This window comes from Mastigoproctus giganteus, chromosome 6 (genome assembly GCF_048544385.1).
Source record: "Mastigoproctus giganteus isolate SK-2022 chromosome 6, ASM4854438v1, whole genome shotgun sequence".
Lineage (NCBI taxonomy): Eukaryota > Metazoa > Arthropoda > Arachnida > Uropygi > Thelyphonidae > Mastigoproctus > Mastigoproctus giganteus.
The window spans coordinates 140,697,748-140,717,832 of record NC_143580.1 but is presented as its reverse complement, the minus strand read 5'-3'; the positions used below and the strand labels follow the sequence as shown (position 1 = coordinate 140,717,832).

General features: G+C 35.9%; 1 protein-coding gene across 1 annotated transcript in view; it reads right to left on the bottom strand.

Annotated features, from left to right (window-relative positions):
* LOC150084621 (serine/threonine-protein phosphatase 2A 56 kDa regulatory subunit gamma isoform-like) overlaps nt 1–20,085 on the bottom strand; it is a 387,095-nt gene that overhangs the window by 117,825 nt on the left and 249,185 nt on the right. The window contains exon 11 of the mRNA XM_090376516.1: nt 13,470–13,589. Coding sequence (XP_090232642.1) covers nt 13,470–13,589 — 120 coding nt within the window. The remainder of the gene's footprint in view (nt 1–13,469; nt 13,590–20,085) is intronic.

The following is a 20,085-nucleotide window of genomic DNA, read 5'->3' as shown; positions in this document are numbered from 1 at the left end:
AACAAATATGTTCTTGTATATTTCTTGACTTTGAGGGATGTCTGATTCTCTTTGGAGGGTGAGCTCGAATGCATCTTGACTTCTTACCCTGGATGATAAAGCTGCCAGCAACTATGTCTTCATATGTAAAGCTTTTTACATTCATACATTAAATGCTGAACTCAATTCTACTGAAACATACAAGCCTGTGACCAATAATGGCAATTTCATAACAAAAAAGTTAATAGCTATCAACAAAAAATTAAAAATTAATATTAATAATTATAGTTTTCCAAACATATACTTCATACCGAAGTTCCATAAGAACCCAATAGGCTTCAGATGTATTACTTAATGCAAGTGCCACTATGCACACAAACCCGGTAAGACTTTAGAACAGTTACTGAAACCCATCATTAACATCCCACCTAACAGCAGGATTATCAACAATAATATCCCCATTTTTTTTTAAAAGCCTTGCATAATAGCAATATATCCCATATACAAACCCTCGATTTCCTTAGCCTGTTCATCAGCATTAATCAAACTAGTTTGAAGCTTGTCTTAAACTATATGTAAAATGAATGCAAACATATAATAGCAAACCAACATATTGGAACAATTTAATCATTTTGTGCATTTCCAATAATTATATTTTTGATGGTAAAATAGTTTACCAACAAACCATGGGTACCCCTATTTGTAGCCCTGCCAGTTGTATCATTGCCAATGTATACCTATACTGGTATGAAACTTCACTGCCTCCAGAAATCTGCATGTTTAGATACATAGACAATTTATTTGTAGCAAATTGTCCTAACTTCCTACAAGATCTTGCCAATATATATCCTGCAAGCCTCACACTGGAAAACAATAATAATAACCTTGCAGCCAACTACCTTGATTTAGATATAGATCTTAATAACTCTTAGACCACAGTCAACGTATACAATAAACATAAAGCTTTTAACTTCAATACATTTAACTTCACTCATTGGCATTCTAATATCTCCAAAAAAAGTACAAGCTAATATCATTCTGTCTCAAAGTATCAGAATAGCCACTATATGCAATAGTCAAAAAACTGGTAGTTAACAATATCAGAAATCGCTATAATAAGCTTCTGTACAAGTTTCCTACTGCCTACCTGTATTACCATATCAAAAAAAAGCACTCCTTATTATCAAACATAAAAAGCTGATTAACTACACAACTGATATCAATAATATCATGGCTAACTGATATTCTAAAGCTGCTAGACTTGTACATAATGTATAGTCTATACAACTAGCCTTTTTGGTGTCTTACAACTTAGAAAACCAGTACCCACCGATTGGCTAGCCAAGGAGTATATTTTTATTTTTTTTTTTATTAATTTATTATTATTTTTAATTTTCTTGATATCTTTATTTTATATACCATACAAAACTGACTTAAACACTGGAAATATGCTCCCAGACCTATGTTCAGGGTGCTACTATAGGAACGGAAATAGCAACCCAGAACTGCCCGAGCACGATCTATTTCCATCTTCTTTTGTAATCTTTACGCTTTCCTACCTTTCTATATTTTTATTTGTCCTGAGCCATTAGTTTACCGAATGCAAAATCGAGATGCTCCTTTTCTGCTATAAAATACTTTTCCCGCCTAAACAAAGTTTAGCAACTATTTACTGCTACTTTGCAAGCTTGCTATTCCTTTCTATCCTGGTAGTATTACTTAATATGTTTAATACACCCTTTATACATTCATAATTCTAATTTAATTTAATTTTATTTATTTAAATTTAATTTTTATTATTTCTCTAACTTAGTTCCAAACTTGTAAGACAGGTAGCTAGCGTAATTTAATTTTGATTATTTCCTTAACCCTTTCCGATTTCTTATACACGGGGTCGCTAACATATACCATAAATACTTTATATCAGATTTATTTGAAAAACTTTTAGTCTCCACTGCAGTACAGACCTTCTCTTCAGTAATATACGTACTCGACCTCGGTAAGTTATCCTACTTCATTTTAATCTTTACCTTCTGCCTCCATCGGGTCAGCCATGAAATATACGTAAGCCTTATGATTTAAATTTAAATTTTTAACCCTTATCTTCAATACTGGCGTTTCGTATGTACCACGTGCTGTGTATATTTCATATCAATAATGGAGGCCTTACTCCTTGCCATTTTTTCCTTTGATTTCGGCGGCTGACCCAAGAAGAAGGCACTGAAATCATAGGATACACAACATTAAGTACTTCTTATTATGGCACCTCCATAGCCAGGTGGGCAGGAGCAGCAGTGCATAGCACACGCTTCTTGATTAGACCAGGGTTTGAGCCCGTGCCCACCAAATATGGAGGATGTGGAAAGGTCAGGGAATGACCACCGCATATCCCCAGAGCAATATGCCCTTAGTTGCTAATGCTCCTAAAAACCAAAAAACAAACAAACTTCTTATTATCTTCTATCCCTTCCTTGTTATATGTATTGCAATTTCAGTTTAATTAGCCCATTACCATTCTCTACCTACAAACTTATGCATTAATTATGGTCATTGGGTTCTTTCTGCTTAATTTTAGCAGCCCTGGTCCATAAAACATTAATATTTCATACTGTTACATTTGTCGTAAAAATTCTTATAAAAAATTGCACACAAACACATACACGTTTGGGAGGTTTTTGCATAAGGAATTTGCATGAAACTACTTGCCTATCTTGCAAATGGCTGCATAGATAGAGCTGGTAAGAATACAGGTCTCGATTAATGTGATTAATTCGTCCCGCAAGCGCATCGCACAAACGTGTTACTCAAATATAATAATCAATAGGAAAAATTATAATTGGTCCTTAGAATTAGCATTAGTAGAGGCATGATGCAAGAAAGCAAGCTTATACAGCATCAGCCAAAAAAAAAAAAAAAAAAACCCCTTCCCATTTCACTGATACATTTGTTCCAAATGCTTGTCCAGTTCTGCCTTGAATTTATATAAGCTATCAACTTCCACAACAACAGATAGAAGTTTATTCCAGCAATCAACTTGGCTAAACACAAGCTTCTGTGCATCTATTCTACAACTGTCTTTCCTCAGTTTGAATCTATGCCTCCCTCAGGTTTGTAATCTGAGTAAGAGGAAGAATCCCATCAGCATTGAGCCTGCTTAATCCATTAAGGCCTTATACATCTCAATCAGATTGCCTCGCAGGTGCCTAGTTTCCGGAAGCTGCAATTTGCAGAACTTAAGACTCTTCATAAGAGCACCCCTTTGTTCCCTTCGCTTCATTTGAAATGATTTAATAAACCACTCTTGTAAATGTGTGATACTTCGAACACTGACTTCCTCATCAGCTATAAAACAAAAAAGAAAATGAAAATAAAGCTTACTTACATGATGTGAGTGTAAATATCATTGAAAACACCAATAAAACAGGTGGAAAAAACCTGGTATTCACTAAGGTAATTTAGCATTAGCATTACCAAAGGCACATGATGCAAGAAAGCAAGCTTATATAGCATCAGCCAAAAAAAAACAAAAAAAAAAACCCTTATTTCACCTATCCACTCGTCCCAAATGTCTGTCAAGTTCTGCCTTGAATCTATTTAAGCTATCAACTTCTATAACGACAGATGGAAGTTTGTTCCAGCAATCAACCACCTGCTGGCTAAAGGCAAACTTCTGCACATCTATCCTACAACCATCTTTCCTCAATTTGAATTTATGCCCTCTCAGGTGATCATTTGAGCAAGAGGAAGAATCCCATCAGCATTGAGCATGCTCAAGCCATTTAAGGCTTTATACACCTCAATCAGATCACCTCGCAGGTGCCTAGTCTCCAGACACTGTAATTTGCAAAACTTAAGCCTTTCTTTGTAAGAGCAACCCTTTCTTCTATTCGCTAATCTTTCTCTGTACCAGTGCCCTTCTCTGTACTTGTTCCAACAGCTCCACATCCTTCTTAAAATGAGGCCTCCAGACCTTCTGGAATGTCCATAAAGAATTTTAAAAATACCTTTTAAATAACTTTTTAGCTGTATACAACGTAAAAGATAATGAAAATAATTATGGAATTAAATGTTTATTGCACAAAACAGCAGTTCCCAAACTGTGCGTTGCGGAATATTTTAAAATTTCGAGGGAAACACAGCGATACTAAACATCTGTCGGACACTGCGCGAACTACTAGCTCAAAGTAATGTCATAGTTTCAACATTTCTCATTAAGTTGTTTGGTCCTAACTACTAAATAGAACTGTTAGGTATTTCTTTTGGTCTGGTTGCACCAGGAAAAAATTACTGAGACACTAAGGGTGCCTTGAACCGAGAAAGTCTGGAACCTCTGACATAAAATACACAATGAAGAAATGACTGTTGCGGAAATATTTGAACAGTGTTGACTTTCTCTTTTCATCAATAAATTTCTAATAGCCGACAACAATCGTCTCTGAGCCCTGGGGAAATAAATATCGCAGAGAACCTCAAACTGATACGAAAGATTTTATCTAGTTCTTTTACCGTTATCTCCTTCGCGGCAACATTTTCATCTGGCTCATTTAAAAATTTGAATTTTTAAATCAAGTCTGCATTGACTTTATTAGTGGGAAACAAACAAGTAACACGTCTTCTTCCGATGGTTGATGGAACACACCGAGGAAGGCAGCAGGCAAACGTTTGTTTATTGCCCATCCGACGCACGGTAAGCTTAATGTGCAATTCAAATCTTTTTCAACTATCGCATAAAAAAAAAAAAAAAAAATCATGTTAACTGGAAATTTGTATTGTGTAAAGTGAAAAGTTGTATAATTTTTCAAATAGCGGTAACTGAAAATATGGGTTAATTGAACTTGCATTATGCAAGGCCTGGCTGTATATATATATATATATATTTTTTTTTTTTATAAAAATGTTGTGTATTATAGTCAAAAGTCCATCTGTTGGTTGTGAACAAACTTCCATCTGTAGTGGAGGTCAACAACTTAAATAAGTTCAAGGCAGAACTAGACAAACATTTGGAGAGAATGGATAGGTGAAATGGGAAGATTTTTTTTTTTTTTTTTTTGCTGATGCTATATAAGCTTGCTTTCTTGCACCATATACCTCTACTAATGCTAAGTCATTGTCTGGCTGTTTAACTAATGGGAGGTGAAATTAGGAAGGTAATTTGGATAGAAATAGACATTCCTACCCTCATATTACACTAATAGCCCAGTGTGTGAAAGAATTTTAGTTGTAAGAAAGTAAACAGTATATGATTGAAGAATACAGTAATACCCCGACTTACGCGAACTCGGAGTTACGCGGTTCTTGATTTTTTCGTTTGGTGTATATCTAAAATTAGCCTACCAGTGATTTGGAAGTCAAATCATAAAGCTTGGGTAACAGCTTCCGTTTTTGAGGACTGGTTTGGTCACCACTTCATACCCACAGTCGAACGTTATTGCCAGTCTAAACAGATTCCATTTAAAGTGATGCTTCTTATTGACAATGCACCCGGTCACCCTCCTGCCACCCTAAATAATTTCTACCCACGTGTGAAAGTTTTGTTTTTGCCTCCAAACACAACCAACTTGCTTCAACTGATGGACCAGGGAGTCATCAAAACATTCAAGGCTTACTACACGAGGTGTTCGTTTGCACGTCTGAATGAAGCTATGAGACAAAATAGTGAGATATCGGTTAAATACTTCTAGAAACAATTCAATGTTTTAGATGCCGTAAGAATCATTGAAGAATCTCGGGATGAAATTCACAAAAAAACATTGAATGATGTCTGGAAGTAACTCTGTCCATTTTTTTTCAAAACCGAGACAAAAACAACGCCAGAAACTGATCATGTCGCTCGTGTGATAGAAGAAGTTGTTAATCTTGCCAGGCAATTAGATTTGGAAGTCAATGGTGATGATGCCAATGAGCTGTTGGATTCACATAGTCAGAAGCTGACAATGAATGAGCTCATAGAGATGCGTGAGCAAAACGTCACTGAACTATCCGACACTTCGGACCCAGTTCCACCAGAAAAACACATGACAATTGCAAGCTTGACAGAAGGTCTCAGCTCAATTGAAAAGGGCTTAAAAATTTTAGAAAACAGACTCCAACGAAGAACGCATTATAGCTAAAGCAAGGAATAAAAAAATTATTAGCTTGCTACGAAGAAATTCTGCGTGAAAAAAAGAAGGCGCTGTGTCGTCAGACCAATTTGTTAGATTTTATGAAGCCATCAACATCGAAATAACTTTTTTACGTAACCCATTTATTTTTTTAATACATATTTTGTATTAATATGTATAAATAACTGCAATTTTATTAAATATTTTTCTTCTAAACTAGTGTTTTTGTTAGACCTTGGTCCCATTAAACAAAATTTATATGTATTTATATGCAAAGTTGTACCCCGACTTACGCGAATTCGACTTAAGCGATTTTTGTTGGACCCACCTATCGTGTAACTTCGGGGTATTACTGTATAAAGTTGGTGCTCAGGTTATCTGGGAGCGCAATTTCCCATACGTGTTAGTAACGGCCCCGGACATAGTAGATATATATGCATTTCAAAGCGATTGTCTGTATATTTATATGCACCAAAATCTTATACTTATAATTAAAATTCTATTTAACATTACTGTATACTCTTATATTTATGTTGTTATAATTTTTAACTAAAGTTTTAAACTTACATTAGTATATAATTGTTACCTACTAATTTAAGTTTAATAAAACTTTTTATCGAAGGTGGTGCTGCATGAGTTGAGAATAATTCACTAGTGAGATATTACTGCATTGTCCATCAGGGGAACTTATGTGCTACACTGCTGAAGGCTGAAAGCATCATGTCTGTTACAATAAAAGTAGTAAATTTCATTTGCTCTAAAGGCCTCCACCACAGGCAGTTTCATGAAATGCCCAATGCTGTGGACACAATTTGGGGACATTGTTTACTATTCTGAAAGTCAATGGTTTAGCCAGTGGAAAATGTGGAAGAAGGTGTGATCTCAAAGCAGAAATTGAGACTTTCACAAAACTGAAAAGAAATACAGTAATTCAGTTTGAAGATTACAAATGTGACTTTGCTTTCTTAGTTGACATAACTCTGCATTTCAATGAGTTGAATACATGTCTCTAAGGAAAAGCTTATAAATACAAAGTTTGATCATTGTGACTTTGGAAATTAAACTTTGTTTGTGGCAATCACAAACTTCCCTTCGATAATATACCTACCGACCTCGGTAAATTATCCTATTTCATTTTAATCTTTACCTTCTGCCTCCATCGGGTCAGCGATGAAATATATGTAAGCCTTATAATTTAAATTGAAATTTTTAAAGCTTATCTTCAATACTGGTGTTTCTTATGTACCACATTCTGCGTATATTTCATGTCAGAAACAGAGGCCTTACTTCTTGCCGTTTTTTTCCTTTGATTTCGGTGGCTGGCCCCAGAAGAAGGTGCTGAAATCATAGGATACACAGCATTAAATACTTCTAATTATTTCTTATTATCTTCCGTCCCTTCCTTGTTCTCCATAATTACAACTTCAGTTCCATTAGCCCTTTACCTTTCTCTACCTACCTTTATATTCTCTACCTACAAACTTATATAGATATATATATATAAAACCCAAACACAAAAGGTAATAGAACCTATAATACTTAGTGCCATGCATGGGCTGCAGGTTGAAAGAAGATATTATTGACATTAGACTTATACTGCTGTCTGTACATTGTAATTTTCAGGAAATGATAAAAGTTTGGAATAAATGAGGCCAGAAAGTTGCTTCTGTGAGTAAAGGATGCTGACTGGTTGCTGCATGTAGTCAGAATGGTTTAGAAGTGAGAGGGCGAATTATAGAATCCAAACAGAAGAACAGGGCCAATGGAAATATCTACAGAAAAGGCATGCAGGCAGAACATCTATGGGACAGAGAGTGGACAAACTTTGTAAGAGATGAGTCATTAATTAACCCAACTGTCCTCTTTTGAATGGAGTCTAGAGGACTGAGTGAGGTTATGTAGCATACAGCCCCAGGTGTGGGAATAATATTCCATGGTAGAGTGGATTTCAGATTGTACAGAGCAAGTAGCTGTTTAGAAGAAAAGTAATGCACAAAAAAAAAAAAAAAAAAAAAAAATCAGCTTTTTAGATGTAGAGGGAGTAATATTTGTAATGTGCTTATGCCAAGAGAGATTAGAAGTCAGGGCAATCCCTAATAGATATACCTGATCTTGTCTAGAAATCTGAGTGTTGTAGATAAGCATAGAACAGTTGACCACTAAAAAATAAGTTATATTATTAATAAGCATTCTGTTTTTTTAAATTTTTCATTTATACTCCTGTTTAAAATTTAATAACTGATGCCATTATTACAAACATATGTTTATTTCCAGATCAACGGTGCTCATGCACTGTTGATCTGGAAAAGTACATTAATGAGAACAGGAACCTTTGTCCAGTTACCAGTGTCTAAAAAAATCATAAAGGTTATTTTTTAACTACTTCTGCTCTTATCATTTATGATATTTTATATCTATAGGGCTTTGGAAGCTGAATGGATTTGTAGTATACTGCATACTGGAGTGTTATATCTCTGCTAGAGTAAAGATCATGACCTTGGGGAGTTATAGTAGCCCCAATCTACTACAACTGAATTTACAGTCATAAAAATAGAAAGCTAGTTGTATCTTTCTATTTTTATGGTGTATATTAAAATATTTTATAGTAGAAAGCAAGATTGTAAAGTTTTCACTCATACTCAAGAACCATATTTCCGATTTTGTTGACTTTTAGCGAACTGGTTCCATCAAACCTCTTATTTCATGTAATGTTCATTTACTCAAACGAATATTCCTTGTGTAAATATAGAAAACATCTCATAAAACAGCACCATAAAATAACTATATTTTATGGCACTAGTTTTAAACTTGGGTATATATATATATATATATATATATATATACCACATAGCTCTGCAAACATGGCCATGGCTGCACAAAGTTGAAGGAGCAGGTGGCTCGCAGGCCGAGAGTTAGACACTCCACTTTTGTGGATTTTCAGAAGACTGGGCTTGTTATACTTCCCCCCCCCCCTTCTATATTGATTACAAACAACTTTTCAGTATTGCTGGACCTGTCCAATCTGGACACGAGTTAAAATTTCTTGATAACTCTATGCACTTTCAGGCCTTCACTCTTTCTGCAATCAAATATTCCAACAGTGAAAATTATTAATCTCTACACCTAATTTATAACTCTTAGCATTTTTTAACTGTGATGACCTCACTCTTATAAAATAGTTTAAAAATAATTTTTATGCATTACAGTTATTTTTATGCATACCCTATATGCCTTTGTATATATATCCTTGTGCACACTATGCGATAGATAATTTTCTACTTATGCTCAGAATCATTACTTTTAATTCCATTCTAACTGTTATATAGACATAATTGCCCTATGTTTAAACTGTAATTCTGCTGTTCTAAATGAAGAACAACTTTTTTTGTGACTTTTGATTTTCAATTTAATTAATGTTAATGATTTGATTTTCAACTCATTATAATCATCTTAATTAGCTAAATTTCCACAGTTCTTGCATTACAAAAATGATATGACAGAACTTTGATTTAAACTTTAATATACTCCTTGTTTTCTTTTTTTTTTTTTTTTCTATTTTGCTTTTTGTGTGAGTCAGGCAAGAAGTAAGCAATGGGTTGTCAAGGTCTGGCCAAAGAGGACAGCTTGTTGCCTGGATCAAAGAATATATTTTCATAAACCACTGGTAGACCCCAAAACTGTCCTCCTTCCACCTTTGAATGTCAAAACTGGGTTTGATAAAACAGTTTTGAAAGCTTTACCTCAGGAAGGTACCTGCTTCAACTACCTTTGCACTAAATTCCCATCGATCAGCCAAGAGAAGCTAAAACAAGGTATTTTTGTCAGACCTCAAATTCACAAACTAATACGGGATGAGATTTTGAGGAAACTATGAATAAAACAGAAAAACAGGAATAGATTAGCTTCAGGTCTGTTTTTGGGAACTTCTTAGGAAACAACAAGGATCCAGACTATAAGAATATAGTTTAAAATATGTTTGCAAACTTCAAGAAGCTGAACTGCAACATGAGTGTCAAGGTACATTTTTCACACTCTCACATCAACTACTTACCAGAAAATCTAGGAAGTGTTAATGAAGAACAGGGTTAGAGGTTTCACCCGGACAGAAATTGAAGTGATGAGGTAGGGAAGGCAGAATGTCAACATGATGGCAGACTATTGCTGGATGCTGAAGAGGGAATGTAAAGTAGAAGGATCTACGAGAAAAATCAAAGAAATGAAAATTGACCCATCTTGGGTCAGTTTTTAAAATGAGAGGTGAGTGTTTAGTGGACTTTTAACCACACTGTCCTTTTTTTAATGTATTTTCAACATGTATTTAAACATAAAAGTAGCATTTTGTTATTATTTCGGTGCCTCCATAGCCAGGTGGGCAGGAGCAGTAGTGCATAGCACACGCTTCTTGATTAGACCAGGGTTCAAGCCCGTAACCACCAAATACAGAGGATGCAGAAGGTCAGGGAATGACCACAGCATATCCCCAGCCCAGATAAAGGGTGAGGGTTGGCGTCAGGAAGGGCATCCGGCTGTAAAATTACATGCCAAAACAATAAAAATGCTGACCCCATATATCAGGGGTGGCCAACCTATGGCACATGCGTCAAACATGGCGCTTTGGAAGATTACAAGTGGCGCATTTCATTATAAAATTTCTCAAGTACCCAAAGCCCATATTGCCGATTCTTTGGTTCTATTTCCTTTCATTTCAGGTCCTTCCGCATATGGCTTAACACACTCACCACCTTCTTTCCACTTACACACAAATAAACGTGTCAATTTCCTCGATTTAGCAAAAGAAATAAATTAAATAGTCTCCAAAAAAATGCATTTCTGAATTTTGACCATAAGTGATTATGGCTATGAAAATATATCGAGCACCTGGTCATCCATTCTTTTGTACGGCCGTTGCCTCCGGCGCCCGACTCTATGCACAAGTGGGAAAAAATAAATGCAATACGTGACTTTTTCAGGGGACTGAGAATATACAAATAGATCCTTTGTCGGAAGTCTTTCAAGTTAAAAGGAAACAATGAAATGATAATTTTGAGTATTTTCATCTACAAGAAATTTCCATCAATCGCATTTCCAAATCGCATTTTGCCAACTCAAGAAGTCAGCAGTGTTACTATCATTATTATCAATGTGTGCAGTATGACCTTTTATACCCTTAAAAGATGATACCATCTCATCATCAACTTTTGCCCAGGCAGACATACCCTGGCCCTGTTAAACCCATCCTTTTAACAAAGCATATTTCCCGTTTCCCTAACAATAGAGAGACATAATAATTACCTCCTTAGAACAGCCTACTCTGGCCAGGAGGAGCTGTTGTGATTTGTATTTCATTAGTGTAGTCCACTTTGAATTGTTGATGCACCTGCTGAGGCGACTGACAAACAGAATGAGTATTTTGCATTTACATTCAACGCATGAGGAGTTATTCAGGAGTGTGTTTAGCATTAGCATTAGCATTAGCATTAGCAGAGGCATATGATGCAAGAAAGCAAGCTTATTCAGCATCAGCCAAAACAAAACAAAAAAAAAAAAAAAAAAACCCACTCCCATTTCACCCCTCCGTTCGTTCGAAATACCTGTCCAGTTGAGCTTTAAATTTGTTTAGGCTATCAACTTCAACAACCAGTGATGGAAGTCGGTTCCACCAACCAACCACCCTCTGGCCAAAGGCAAATTTCCGCACATCTATCCGACATCCGTCCTTCCTCAATTTGAATTTATGCCCTCTGAGGTGATTATTCTGAGAAAGATGAAGAATCCCATTGGCATTGAGCATGCTCAAACCATTCAAAGCCTTATACACCTCTATCAGATCACCTCGCCGGTGCCTAGTCTCCAGACTCTGTAATTTGCAAAACTTAAGCCTTTCTTCGTAAGAGCAACCCTTTGTTCCATTTACTAATCTTGTTGCCCTTCTCTGTACCCGTTCCAGCAGCTCTACATCCTTCTTGAAATGAGGCCTCCAGACCTGTATACAGTACTCAAGATGTGGCCTTACCATTGCCTTATACAAGGGAATAATCACCTCCTTATCCCTGCTAGAAAAATTCCTCTTTATCATTGACAAGACACCATGAGCTACTCTTGCAGCTCGTCTGCACTGCTCAGAGAACTTCATATCTGCCTGCACAATTACCCCCAGGTCCAGGTCATCCCCATTTAGCCATTGATGACAGCATCAATGGCTAAATGGGGATCATTTAGCCATTGATGCTGTCATCAATGGCTAAATGATCCCCATTCTGGTAGTGTTTATCAAACTCCACCAGACTCTACCACATCTACGTTTTGATTTTCTCCCGTACTTGTGTGAGTAAGTTGCCATAATAGGCACCTGTAATTGTTCTACCTTTCGGCAGGTAACCAGTCATTATTATGCCTTTCTCATCCCAAAACAATGTCAGCAAGTCCTTTCCTGCTGACACTTGGACCCTTGCCTTCTTGGGGGTGGGGAACCATGATGTTGCCATTCCATGGACTGCTTTTTACTTTCAGAGTTGAAATGGTGTATCCAACTTTAATCCTGAGTGATTAGACGAGAGAAAAAGTCTTACTCATTTTTTTTGCACAAGGCTAACAACTCTTGTGATTTCTGTTGTCGATCAGCCTTCTGGAAACCAGTCAATAATCGGGGAATCCATCTTGCACTCAATTTCTGTAAATGGAGTTGGTCATGAAGGAATGTTTCAACAGAGCCCACACTAATCTTCACCTCCTGGGACAATTCATGCACAGATATCCGGCCAACTTCCATGATTAACGACTTCACTTTTCTGATCATGCTGTCATCAATGGCTAAATGGGGATGACCTGGAATGGGCTCAGATTCTACCGATGTCCGACCACACCTAATCTATGCCAGTGCTTCACAATGCCACAGGATTTGGCCTCATCCTTATATACAGCAGTCATCTCTTTGTGAATTTCTTTAGGAGATTTCCCCTTCAAGAACAGATACCAGATTATAGCGCTGGCTTCAACTTTGTCCATGATGCTACTTCATCACACGTTCAGCTCTGTAAGAGAAAAACAAAGACAAAGGCTGAAATTTTACACCTTTAGTACAGAGATATGTATGATGCTACACACAAAATATCATGACTGCAATATGTGGAAGTAGGTGAGGGTGATTCTTTATTGAACCACCCTCAAGATGTCCAGGAAAGTATCTCTTACGCATGTCGAGGACTTACTGTGTATATACACCACTCACATTGCATAAAAGTAATACATTCAAAATTTTTTCATTAAGACATTATGATTTTACATCACTACATTTTGTAATGTATAGTCTATATTATCATAACCTAAGCACAGAAATAAATAAGTAGTTATGAATAAAGCCAAAGTAATTAACTCATTCTCATTCAGTACCTGAAAATGAGGAGATGAAACGCATTTTGCTAACTGCCTAAACAGAGGGACCATAACTTTAGTAAATTCTGCTGGTTCGATCACATCTAAAATTTCTTCCAACTCATTGAGAAACATTACCTAGAAGACATTTATTTATTTATTTATTTATATATATAGATATATATATATATATAATGTATTTATTTATTTATATAGAGATAGTAATAATAATAAGAGGTTGTAGAAAATAGTTACAGTGATATTAAGAATGAAATTAAAATGGGTTATGAACCCAGGACACTGCTAAATATAGCAGAAAGTACCCAACAACCGTAATGGAATATAGGTAAGTAGAATGTAACAAAGAGAGAGGGAACAAGCTAACAAAACAGGAATTCGATACTACAGAAATATCCGTGGAAACATGAAAAATAAAAATATAATGTTGTTCTTAATGCTGTACATCTGATGTTTACAAAGTCTTCGTCAAGGGTCAACCATCAAAATTAAAGGAAAAGTGGCAAGAAGTAAGGTGCCTGTTTCTGGCATGAAATATACATAGCACGTGTGGAAAGCAAAGAAGTCATGTTTAAATATGAATTGAGAATGTGTGGAAGTAAGGTCAAAAGCAGTGGTAGATAAGTGAAATGCTGACGTATATTTCATGGCTGACCTGACAGAGGCAGAGAAGAGGGACAGAAACAAAAGAAAAGACAAATAAAATAAAATAAAAGAAATGACAAAGAAAACAACTTACTGTGGTATCAAACAGGAGTCGGTATGTGGATGGTGTGGAGCGACCCATCATGCTGCTGAGGAATGGAGTAAAAGGATTATCTGATGTCATCTTGGAGTATTTATGGTATGTGACTGCAATCCCAAGCATAGGAAAGAGGTGACAGTAAGATGGATGAGAGTAAGATCACTAAGGTATGCTGGGAGATCAGCATTAAACAAATGAAGTAGTACATCCCAAGATAGAGGAGAAATGATAAGCTTAAAAAGTAGCATAGAATAGTCACTAAACTTTGTGTAAGGCGAGAAAAGTGTATTATAGTAGATACATAGGATCTCAATATTGCGTAGAAAAACTAATGAATAATCAAATACTGCTTTTGCATATCGTGGCTATCCTGATGCATTGACAAAGAATGATATTAGAATGTACCTTTTTTTTTGAGATGTTAGAATGCCAGTGGTGAAGTTAACTACACTAAAGTTCATGTTTATTATATATATATTTATAGTAGTATGTGAACTATTGATATCACTGTCCAGATCCAAGTAATTGGCAGTAAGGTTATTGCAGTTGGTTCTTTCCAGTATGAGCTCTGAAGGATAAATATTTTTCATAATATTCATATTTATTGATAATATCAAAAATCTCTACAATAAGCTTTTGGATAACAAATTTCCTCCAGCCTACCTTTATTACCACTTCAATAAAGCACCATATCATCAAACATGAAAAGCTGCTTAACCACCTAACTGATATCAACAATATAATCGCTAGCTCATATTCCACTGCAATCAGGCTTGTGCATATTGTACAGATTATACCCCATGGCCTCTGTTAGTGTATCACAGTGTAGAAAACTTATGCCCACCGATTGACTATCAAAGGGATATTGGATTTATCTATATGTTTTATTTTATCTTATTTTGTTTTAATTTATTTTAGCATTACTGCATTAAACACATGAAGTGTACCCCCAGATCTACATTCAGGATCCTGCTACAGGAATGGGATTACCCGGACTGCCCTAGCCCGCCTATTTCCCCTCTTTTCACTATCCTATTGCTCTACATTTTTATTTCTCGTGAGCCATTATTTTATCGAATCCAATATATCGGAGTTGCTATTTTCTACTACAATACACTTTTCTCACCTTATGCAAAGTTTAGAGACTATTTCATGCTACTTTATAAGCTTATCATTTCTCCTCTATCTTTGGACGTACTACTTCATTTGTTTAATGCTGATCTCCCAACATACCTTAATTATCTTACTCTCGTCCGTCTTACTGTCTCCTCTTTTCTAATCTTGGGGTTGTGATCACATACCATAAATACTCCAAGATGACATCAGTTAATCCTTTTACTCTGTTCCTCAGCAGCATGATAGGTCACTCTCCACAGTCCACATACCGGCTCCTGTTTGATATCACCATAAGTTTTTTCATCTTTTCTTTTCCTTTTTTCTGCCCCTCTTCTCTGCCTCTGTGGGGTCAGCCATGAAATATACGTTAGCGTTTTGCTTACCTACTGCTACTTTTGACCTTACTTCTGCATGCTCTAAATTCACATTTCAACATGGCTTTGCTTTACCCACGTGCTACTACATTACATGTCAGAAACAGAGGTCTTACTTCTTGTTGCCTTTCCTTTGATTTGAACAGTTAACCTTGATTAAGACATTGAAATCATTAGATCTACAGCATTAAGTACTTCTTTTAAAATATTTTTATTTTTGAGGTACCCATGGATCTTTCTGTAGTAACGATTTACAGTTTTGTTAGCTTGTTCCCTCTCTCTTCGTTACATTCTACTTACCTATATATATATATATATATATATATTGTATTAATAAGAGAGGTAGTAGAGCAAGGTTACAGCAATATTAAGAATGGTATTTAATATGATATTTAATATCATAATGGTATTTAATATGCTAAAATACATAGGTACCGGAAAAATAAAAATAATACATTAAAAGAAGTACTTCATGCTGTAAATCCGATGACTTTAAGGTCTTCTATGAGCTTCAGCCATCAAAACCAAAAGAAAGACAGCAAGGCCTCTGTTTCTGACATGAAATATATATAGCACATGGTTAAAACAATGAAGCCACGTTGAAATTTCAGTAGAGAGCATACAGAAGCCAGGTTAAAAGTAGCGGAAAGTAAGAGTGAAACAATGACGTATATAAAATTCCATGAAATATACATCGGCATTTCTCTCTTACTTACTGCTACTTTTAATCTCGCTTTCATACACTCTCTATTCAAATTTCAACATGGCTTCATTGTTTTAATCACGTGCTACATAGATTTCATGTCAGAAACAGGGGCCTTACTTCTTGCTGACTTTCCTTTGGTTTTGACGGCTAACACTTGAAGATATTGGATTTGCAGCATTAAGTAATTCTTTTAATGTATTATTTTTATTTTTCAGGTACCTATGTATTTTTCCATAGTTTCGAGCTCCGGTTTCGTTAGCTTGTCCCCCATCCCTTCCCTTTACCACATTCTACTTATTTTTATATATATATATATATATTTTTTTTTTTTTTTTGCAATTTTTTTATAAATTGAAAGTTTAAAATCATCAGAGAAAACTTATCGGCATTGTACTATATTATGTATCATGCACTGTTCACGTTATCAAGAAGAATCTGAGCCAATCATTGATTAGTGCATCCATATCATAGCCAATCAGAGACTATAAAGCTTCCCACCCTCAAAGTAGCCACTCATGGATGCAGGTGGTAAAGCATTCAGTTGGTTGTTGTTTATGCCATTTACACACTTTGGAAATTGTGTAATAAGGCATGTGGAAATTTGCCTTTCACCAGGGGGTGGTTGATTGCTGGAACAAACTTTCATCTGTCGTAGAAGTTGACATTTAAATAAATTCAGGGCATAACTATACAAACATCTGAGTGAATGGATGGGTGAAATGGAAAGGTTTTTTAGCTTGCTTTCTTGCATCATATGTCTCTACTAATGCTAATATGTACATCGACCACATGCTACTTACTGTTATTACTTTCATGTGCTTCATACCACTATTCCCAGCACTGGCTGCCAGCTACTCTAGGCTCTATCCTACATTAATAGTTCTTTGCTTTAATTTAGTTTCTCAGCTGTGTGTATATATATATATATATATATATATATATATATTAGAGTTAAGTCAATGGTGGTAGGCTATAATGTATAAACTGATATGAAAGCTAGTAAGATAGCTTCTCAAGAAAAACCAAAAAACCTATGCGGGTGCCCAATGTAACCTGGAAAAAAAAAAAATATATATATATATATATATATGCCAAAAACAAAGCAAGGAAAATCTTACATATCAATAACATAAAATAAGCAATAAAAATGTACAATTAAAATGTTAATTATAGGCGATAAGATACATTGAAAGGGACTTTTTTGAGGGCTAACCCTTTCAGTGTATCAACCATAATTAATGAGCTATCCATTTTTGCAGTCATCGTCCAGCTTAACTTGTCCGAATGATGGTAAAAATGCTGGTAAAAATTATGGTGTCGATTTAATATTATATATTAAAAGTGACATTATAGATATAAATTAACTTCCTATTTGCTTTTTACATACTTGGATATATACACACAGCTATATAGTAATCTATATGCAAATCTATATATATATATACTACTATAATAGAATATTAAAAATAAAGTGCGAACTGAACCATCATAATACAAAAGAATAATTATATATATATATATATATATATGTATATATTCCCCCCCCCCCCCTTTTGATATATTTTAGTTTTTTCCTCTGTAGGGTCAACCGCCAATTACATGCCGGCTTTCTAAATATCCTCCCTTCTATATATCTAAAAAACTTTTCCCCTCCTCTCTTTCCCTTAATTCTATTTATTAATTTTACTTTGCCATGGCATGTACTAATTTCTTTTCAACAATATGAATGTAATGTTCTTAATCATTTTCAGAAGTTTAACAATGAACGAGACATAGATAAAATTATCATTAAGATATAAAATAAGAATTAATTTTATTGTCTGAAGATGATAAATGAATAAGTTTGCTGATGATACGAAGGCTGGCAGGGTGGTTAATGAAAGTAACAACAGTATGCTACTGCAATGAGATCTTGAAAGATTAGGCAACTGGATGGCTGAGAAATAACAAGTGAGGTAATAATAATACTGACAAATGCAAACTGCTGCACATGCGCAGCAGTAATCCCAGATTAACATATCAACTATGTGGCACTAGACTCAGAGTAGTGGAAAATGAAAAAAAACCTGGGGATAATTGCGTAATCAGATACGAAATTCTCTGAGCAGAGAAGACAGACTGCCAGAGCGATGGTCAGGCCATAACTTCACTACTGCATGCAGGTCTGGAGGCCTCATTTTAGGAAGGATGTACAGCTGCTGGAAGAGGTACAGAGAAGGACAACGAGGTTGGTGAAGTGAACAAAGTGTTACTCTTACCCATTACCTTAGTAAAGGCACATGATGGAAGAAAGCAAGCTTATACAGCATCAGCCAAAAAAAAAAAAAAAAAAACCCACACACACCCTTCTCATTTCACCCATCCACTCGCTCCAAATGTTTGTCTAGTTCTGCCTTGAATCTATTTAAGCTATCAACTTCTACAACAACAGATGGAAGTTTATTTCAGCAATCAACACCTTGCTCGCTAAAGGCAAACTTCCACACATCTATCCTACAACCGTCTTTCCTCAATTTGAATTTATGCTCTTTCGGGCGATTATTCGGAGCAAGAGGAAGAATCCCATCAGCATTCAGAATGCTCGAATCATTCAAGGCTTTATACACCTCAATCAGATAACCTCACAGGTGCCTAGTCTCCAGACACTGTAATTTGCAAAACTTAAGCCTTACTTCGTAAGAGCAACCCTTTTTTCCATTCACTAATCTTGATGCCCTTCTCTGTACCCATTCCAGAAGCTCTACATCCTTCTTAAAATGAGGCCACCAGACCCTACACAGTACTAAAAGTGTGGCCTGACCATTGCCTTATACAAAGGGATAATCATCTCCTTATCCCTGCAAGAAAAATTACTGTATATCATTGACAAGACACCATGAGCTACTCTTGTAGACCAATCTGCACTGCTCAGAAAACTTCATATCTGCCAGCACAATTATCCCCAGACCCTTTTCATTCTCTGGGTGAGTTTCATACATTTCTGGGCTTACTGCTTATTTTGTAACATCTGTCAATGTTAAACCTCAGTTGTCACCTCTCAGCCCATCTGCTCAACCTTTCTAGATTCTGTTGCAGCAGCAGTGTACTGTCATTAACAACAATGCCAACCTTCATATCGTCTAAAAACTTGGACATTAAGCCTGATATACCATCATAAATATCATTAATAAATACAGAAAGAACAATGGACCCAACACTGAACCCTGCGGGACTCAACTAATAACATTAGTCAACAAAGAGCAGTGTACATTGATTACCACTCTCTGTCTTCACCCACTCAACCATCCCTTGATCCATAGCAGCAATTTGCCTCCAATGCCACACTGCTCCAATTTGTAAAGCAGTCTTCCATGTGCAGCAGTATCAAAAGACTGTCTAAGATCGAAATATATGATTTCAAAATTATTCTTTGCATCCAGTTCCTTTGTGAGCACATCACAGCATCCAATCAAATTGGTCAGACTGGACTTCCCCTCAACAAACCCCACACTGCTTTAATTTGTGAAGCAGTCTTCCATGTGCAACAGTATCAAAAGCCTGTGTAAGATCCAAATACAGTCAGTCCTCGTATAGCACGATAGTTGTGTTCCTAGAAATCCTCGTGCAATGCAAAATGTTGCAATATAAATAACAGGCCCTATGAGAAAAATAGGGTTAGGTGCCGACCACCCACAA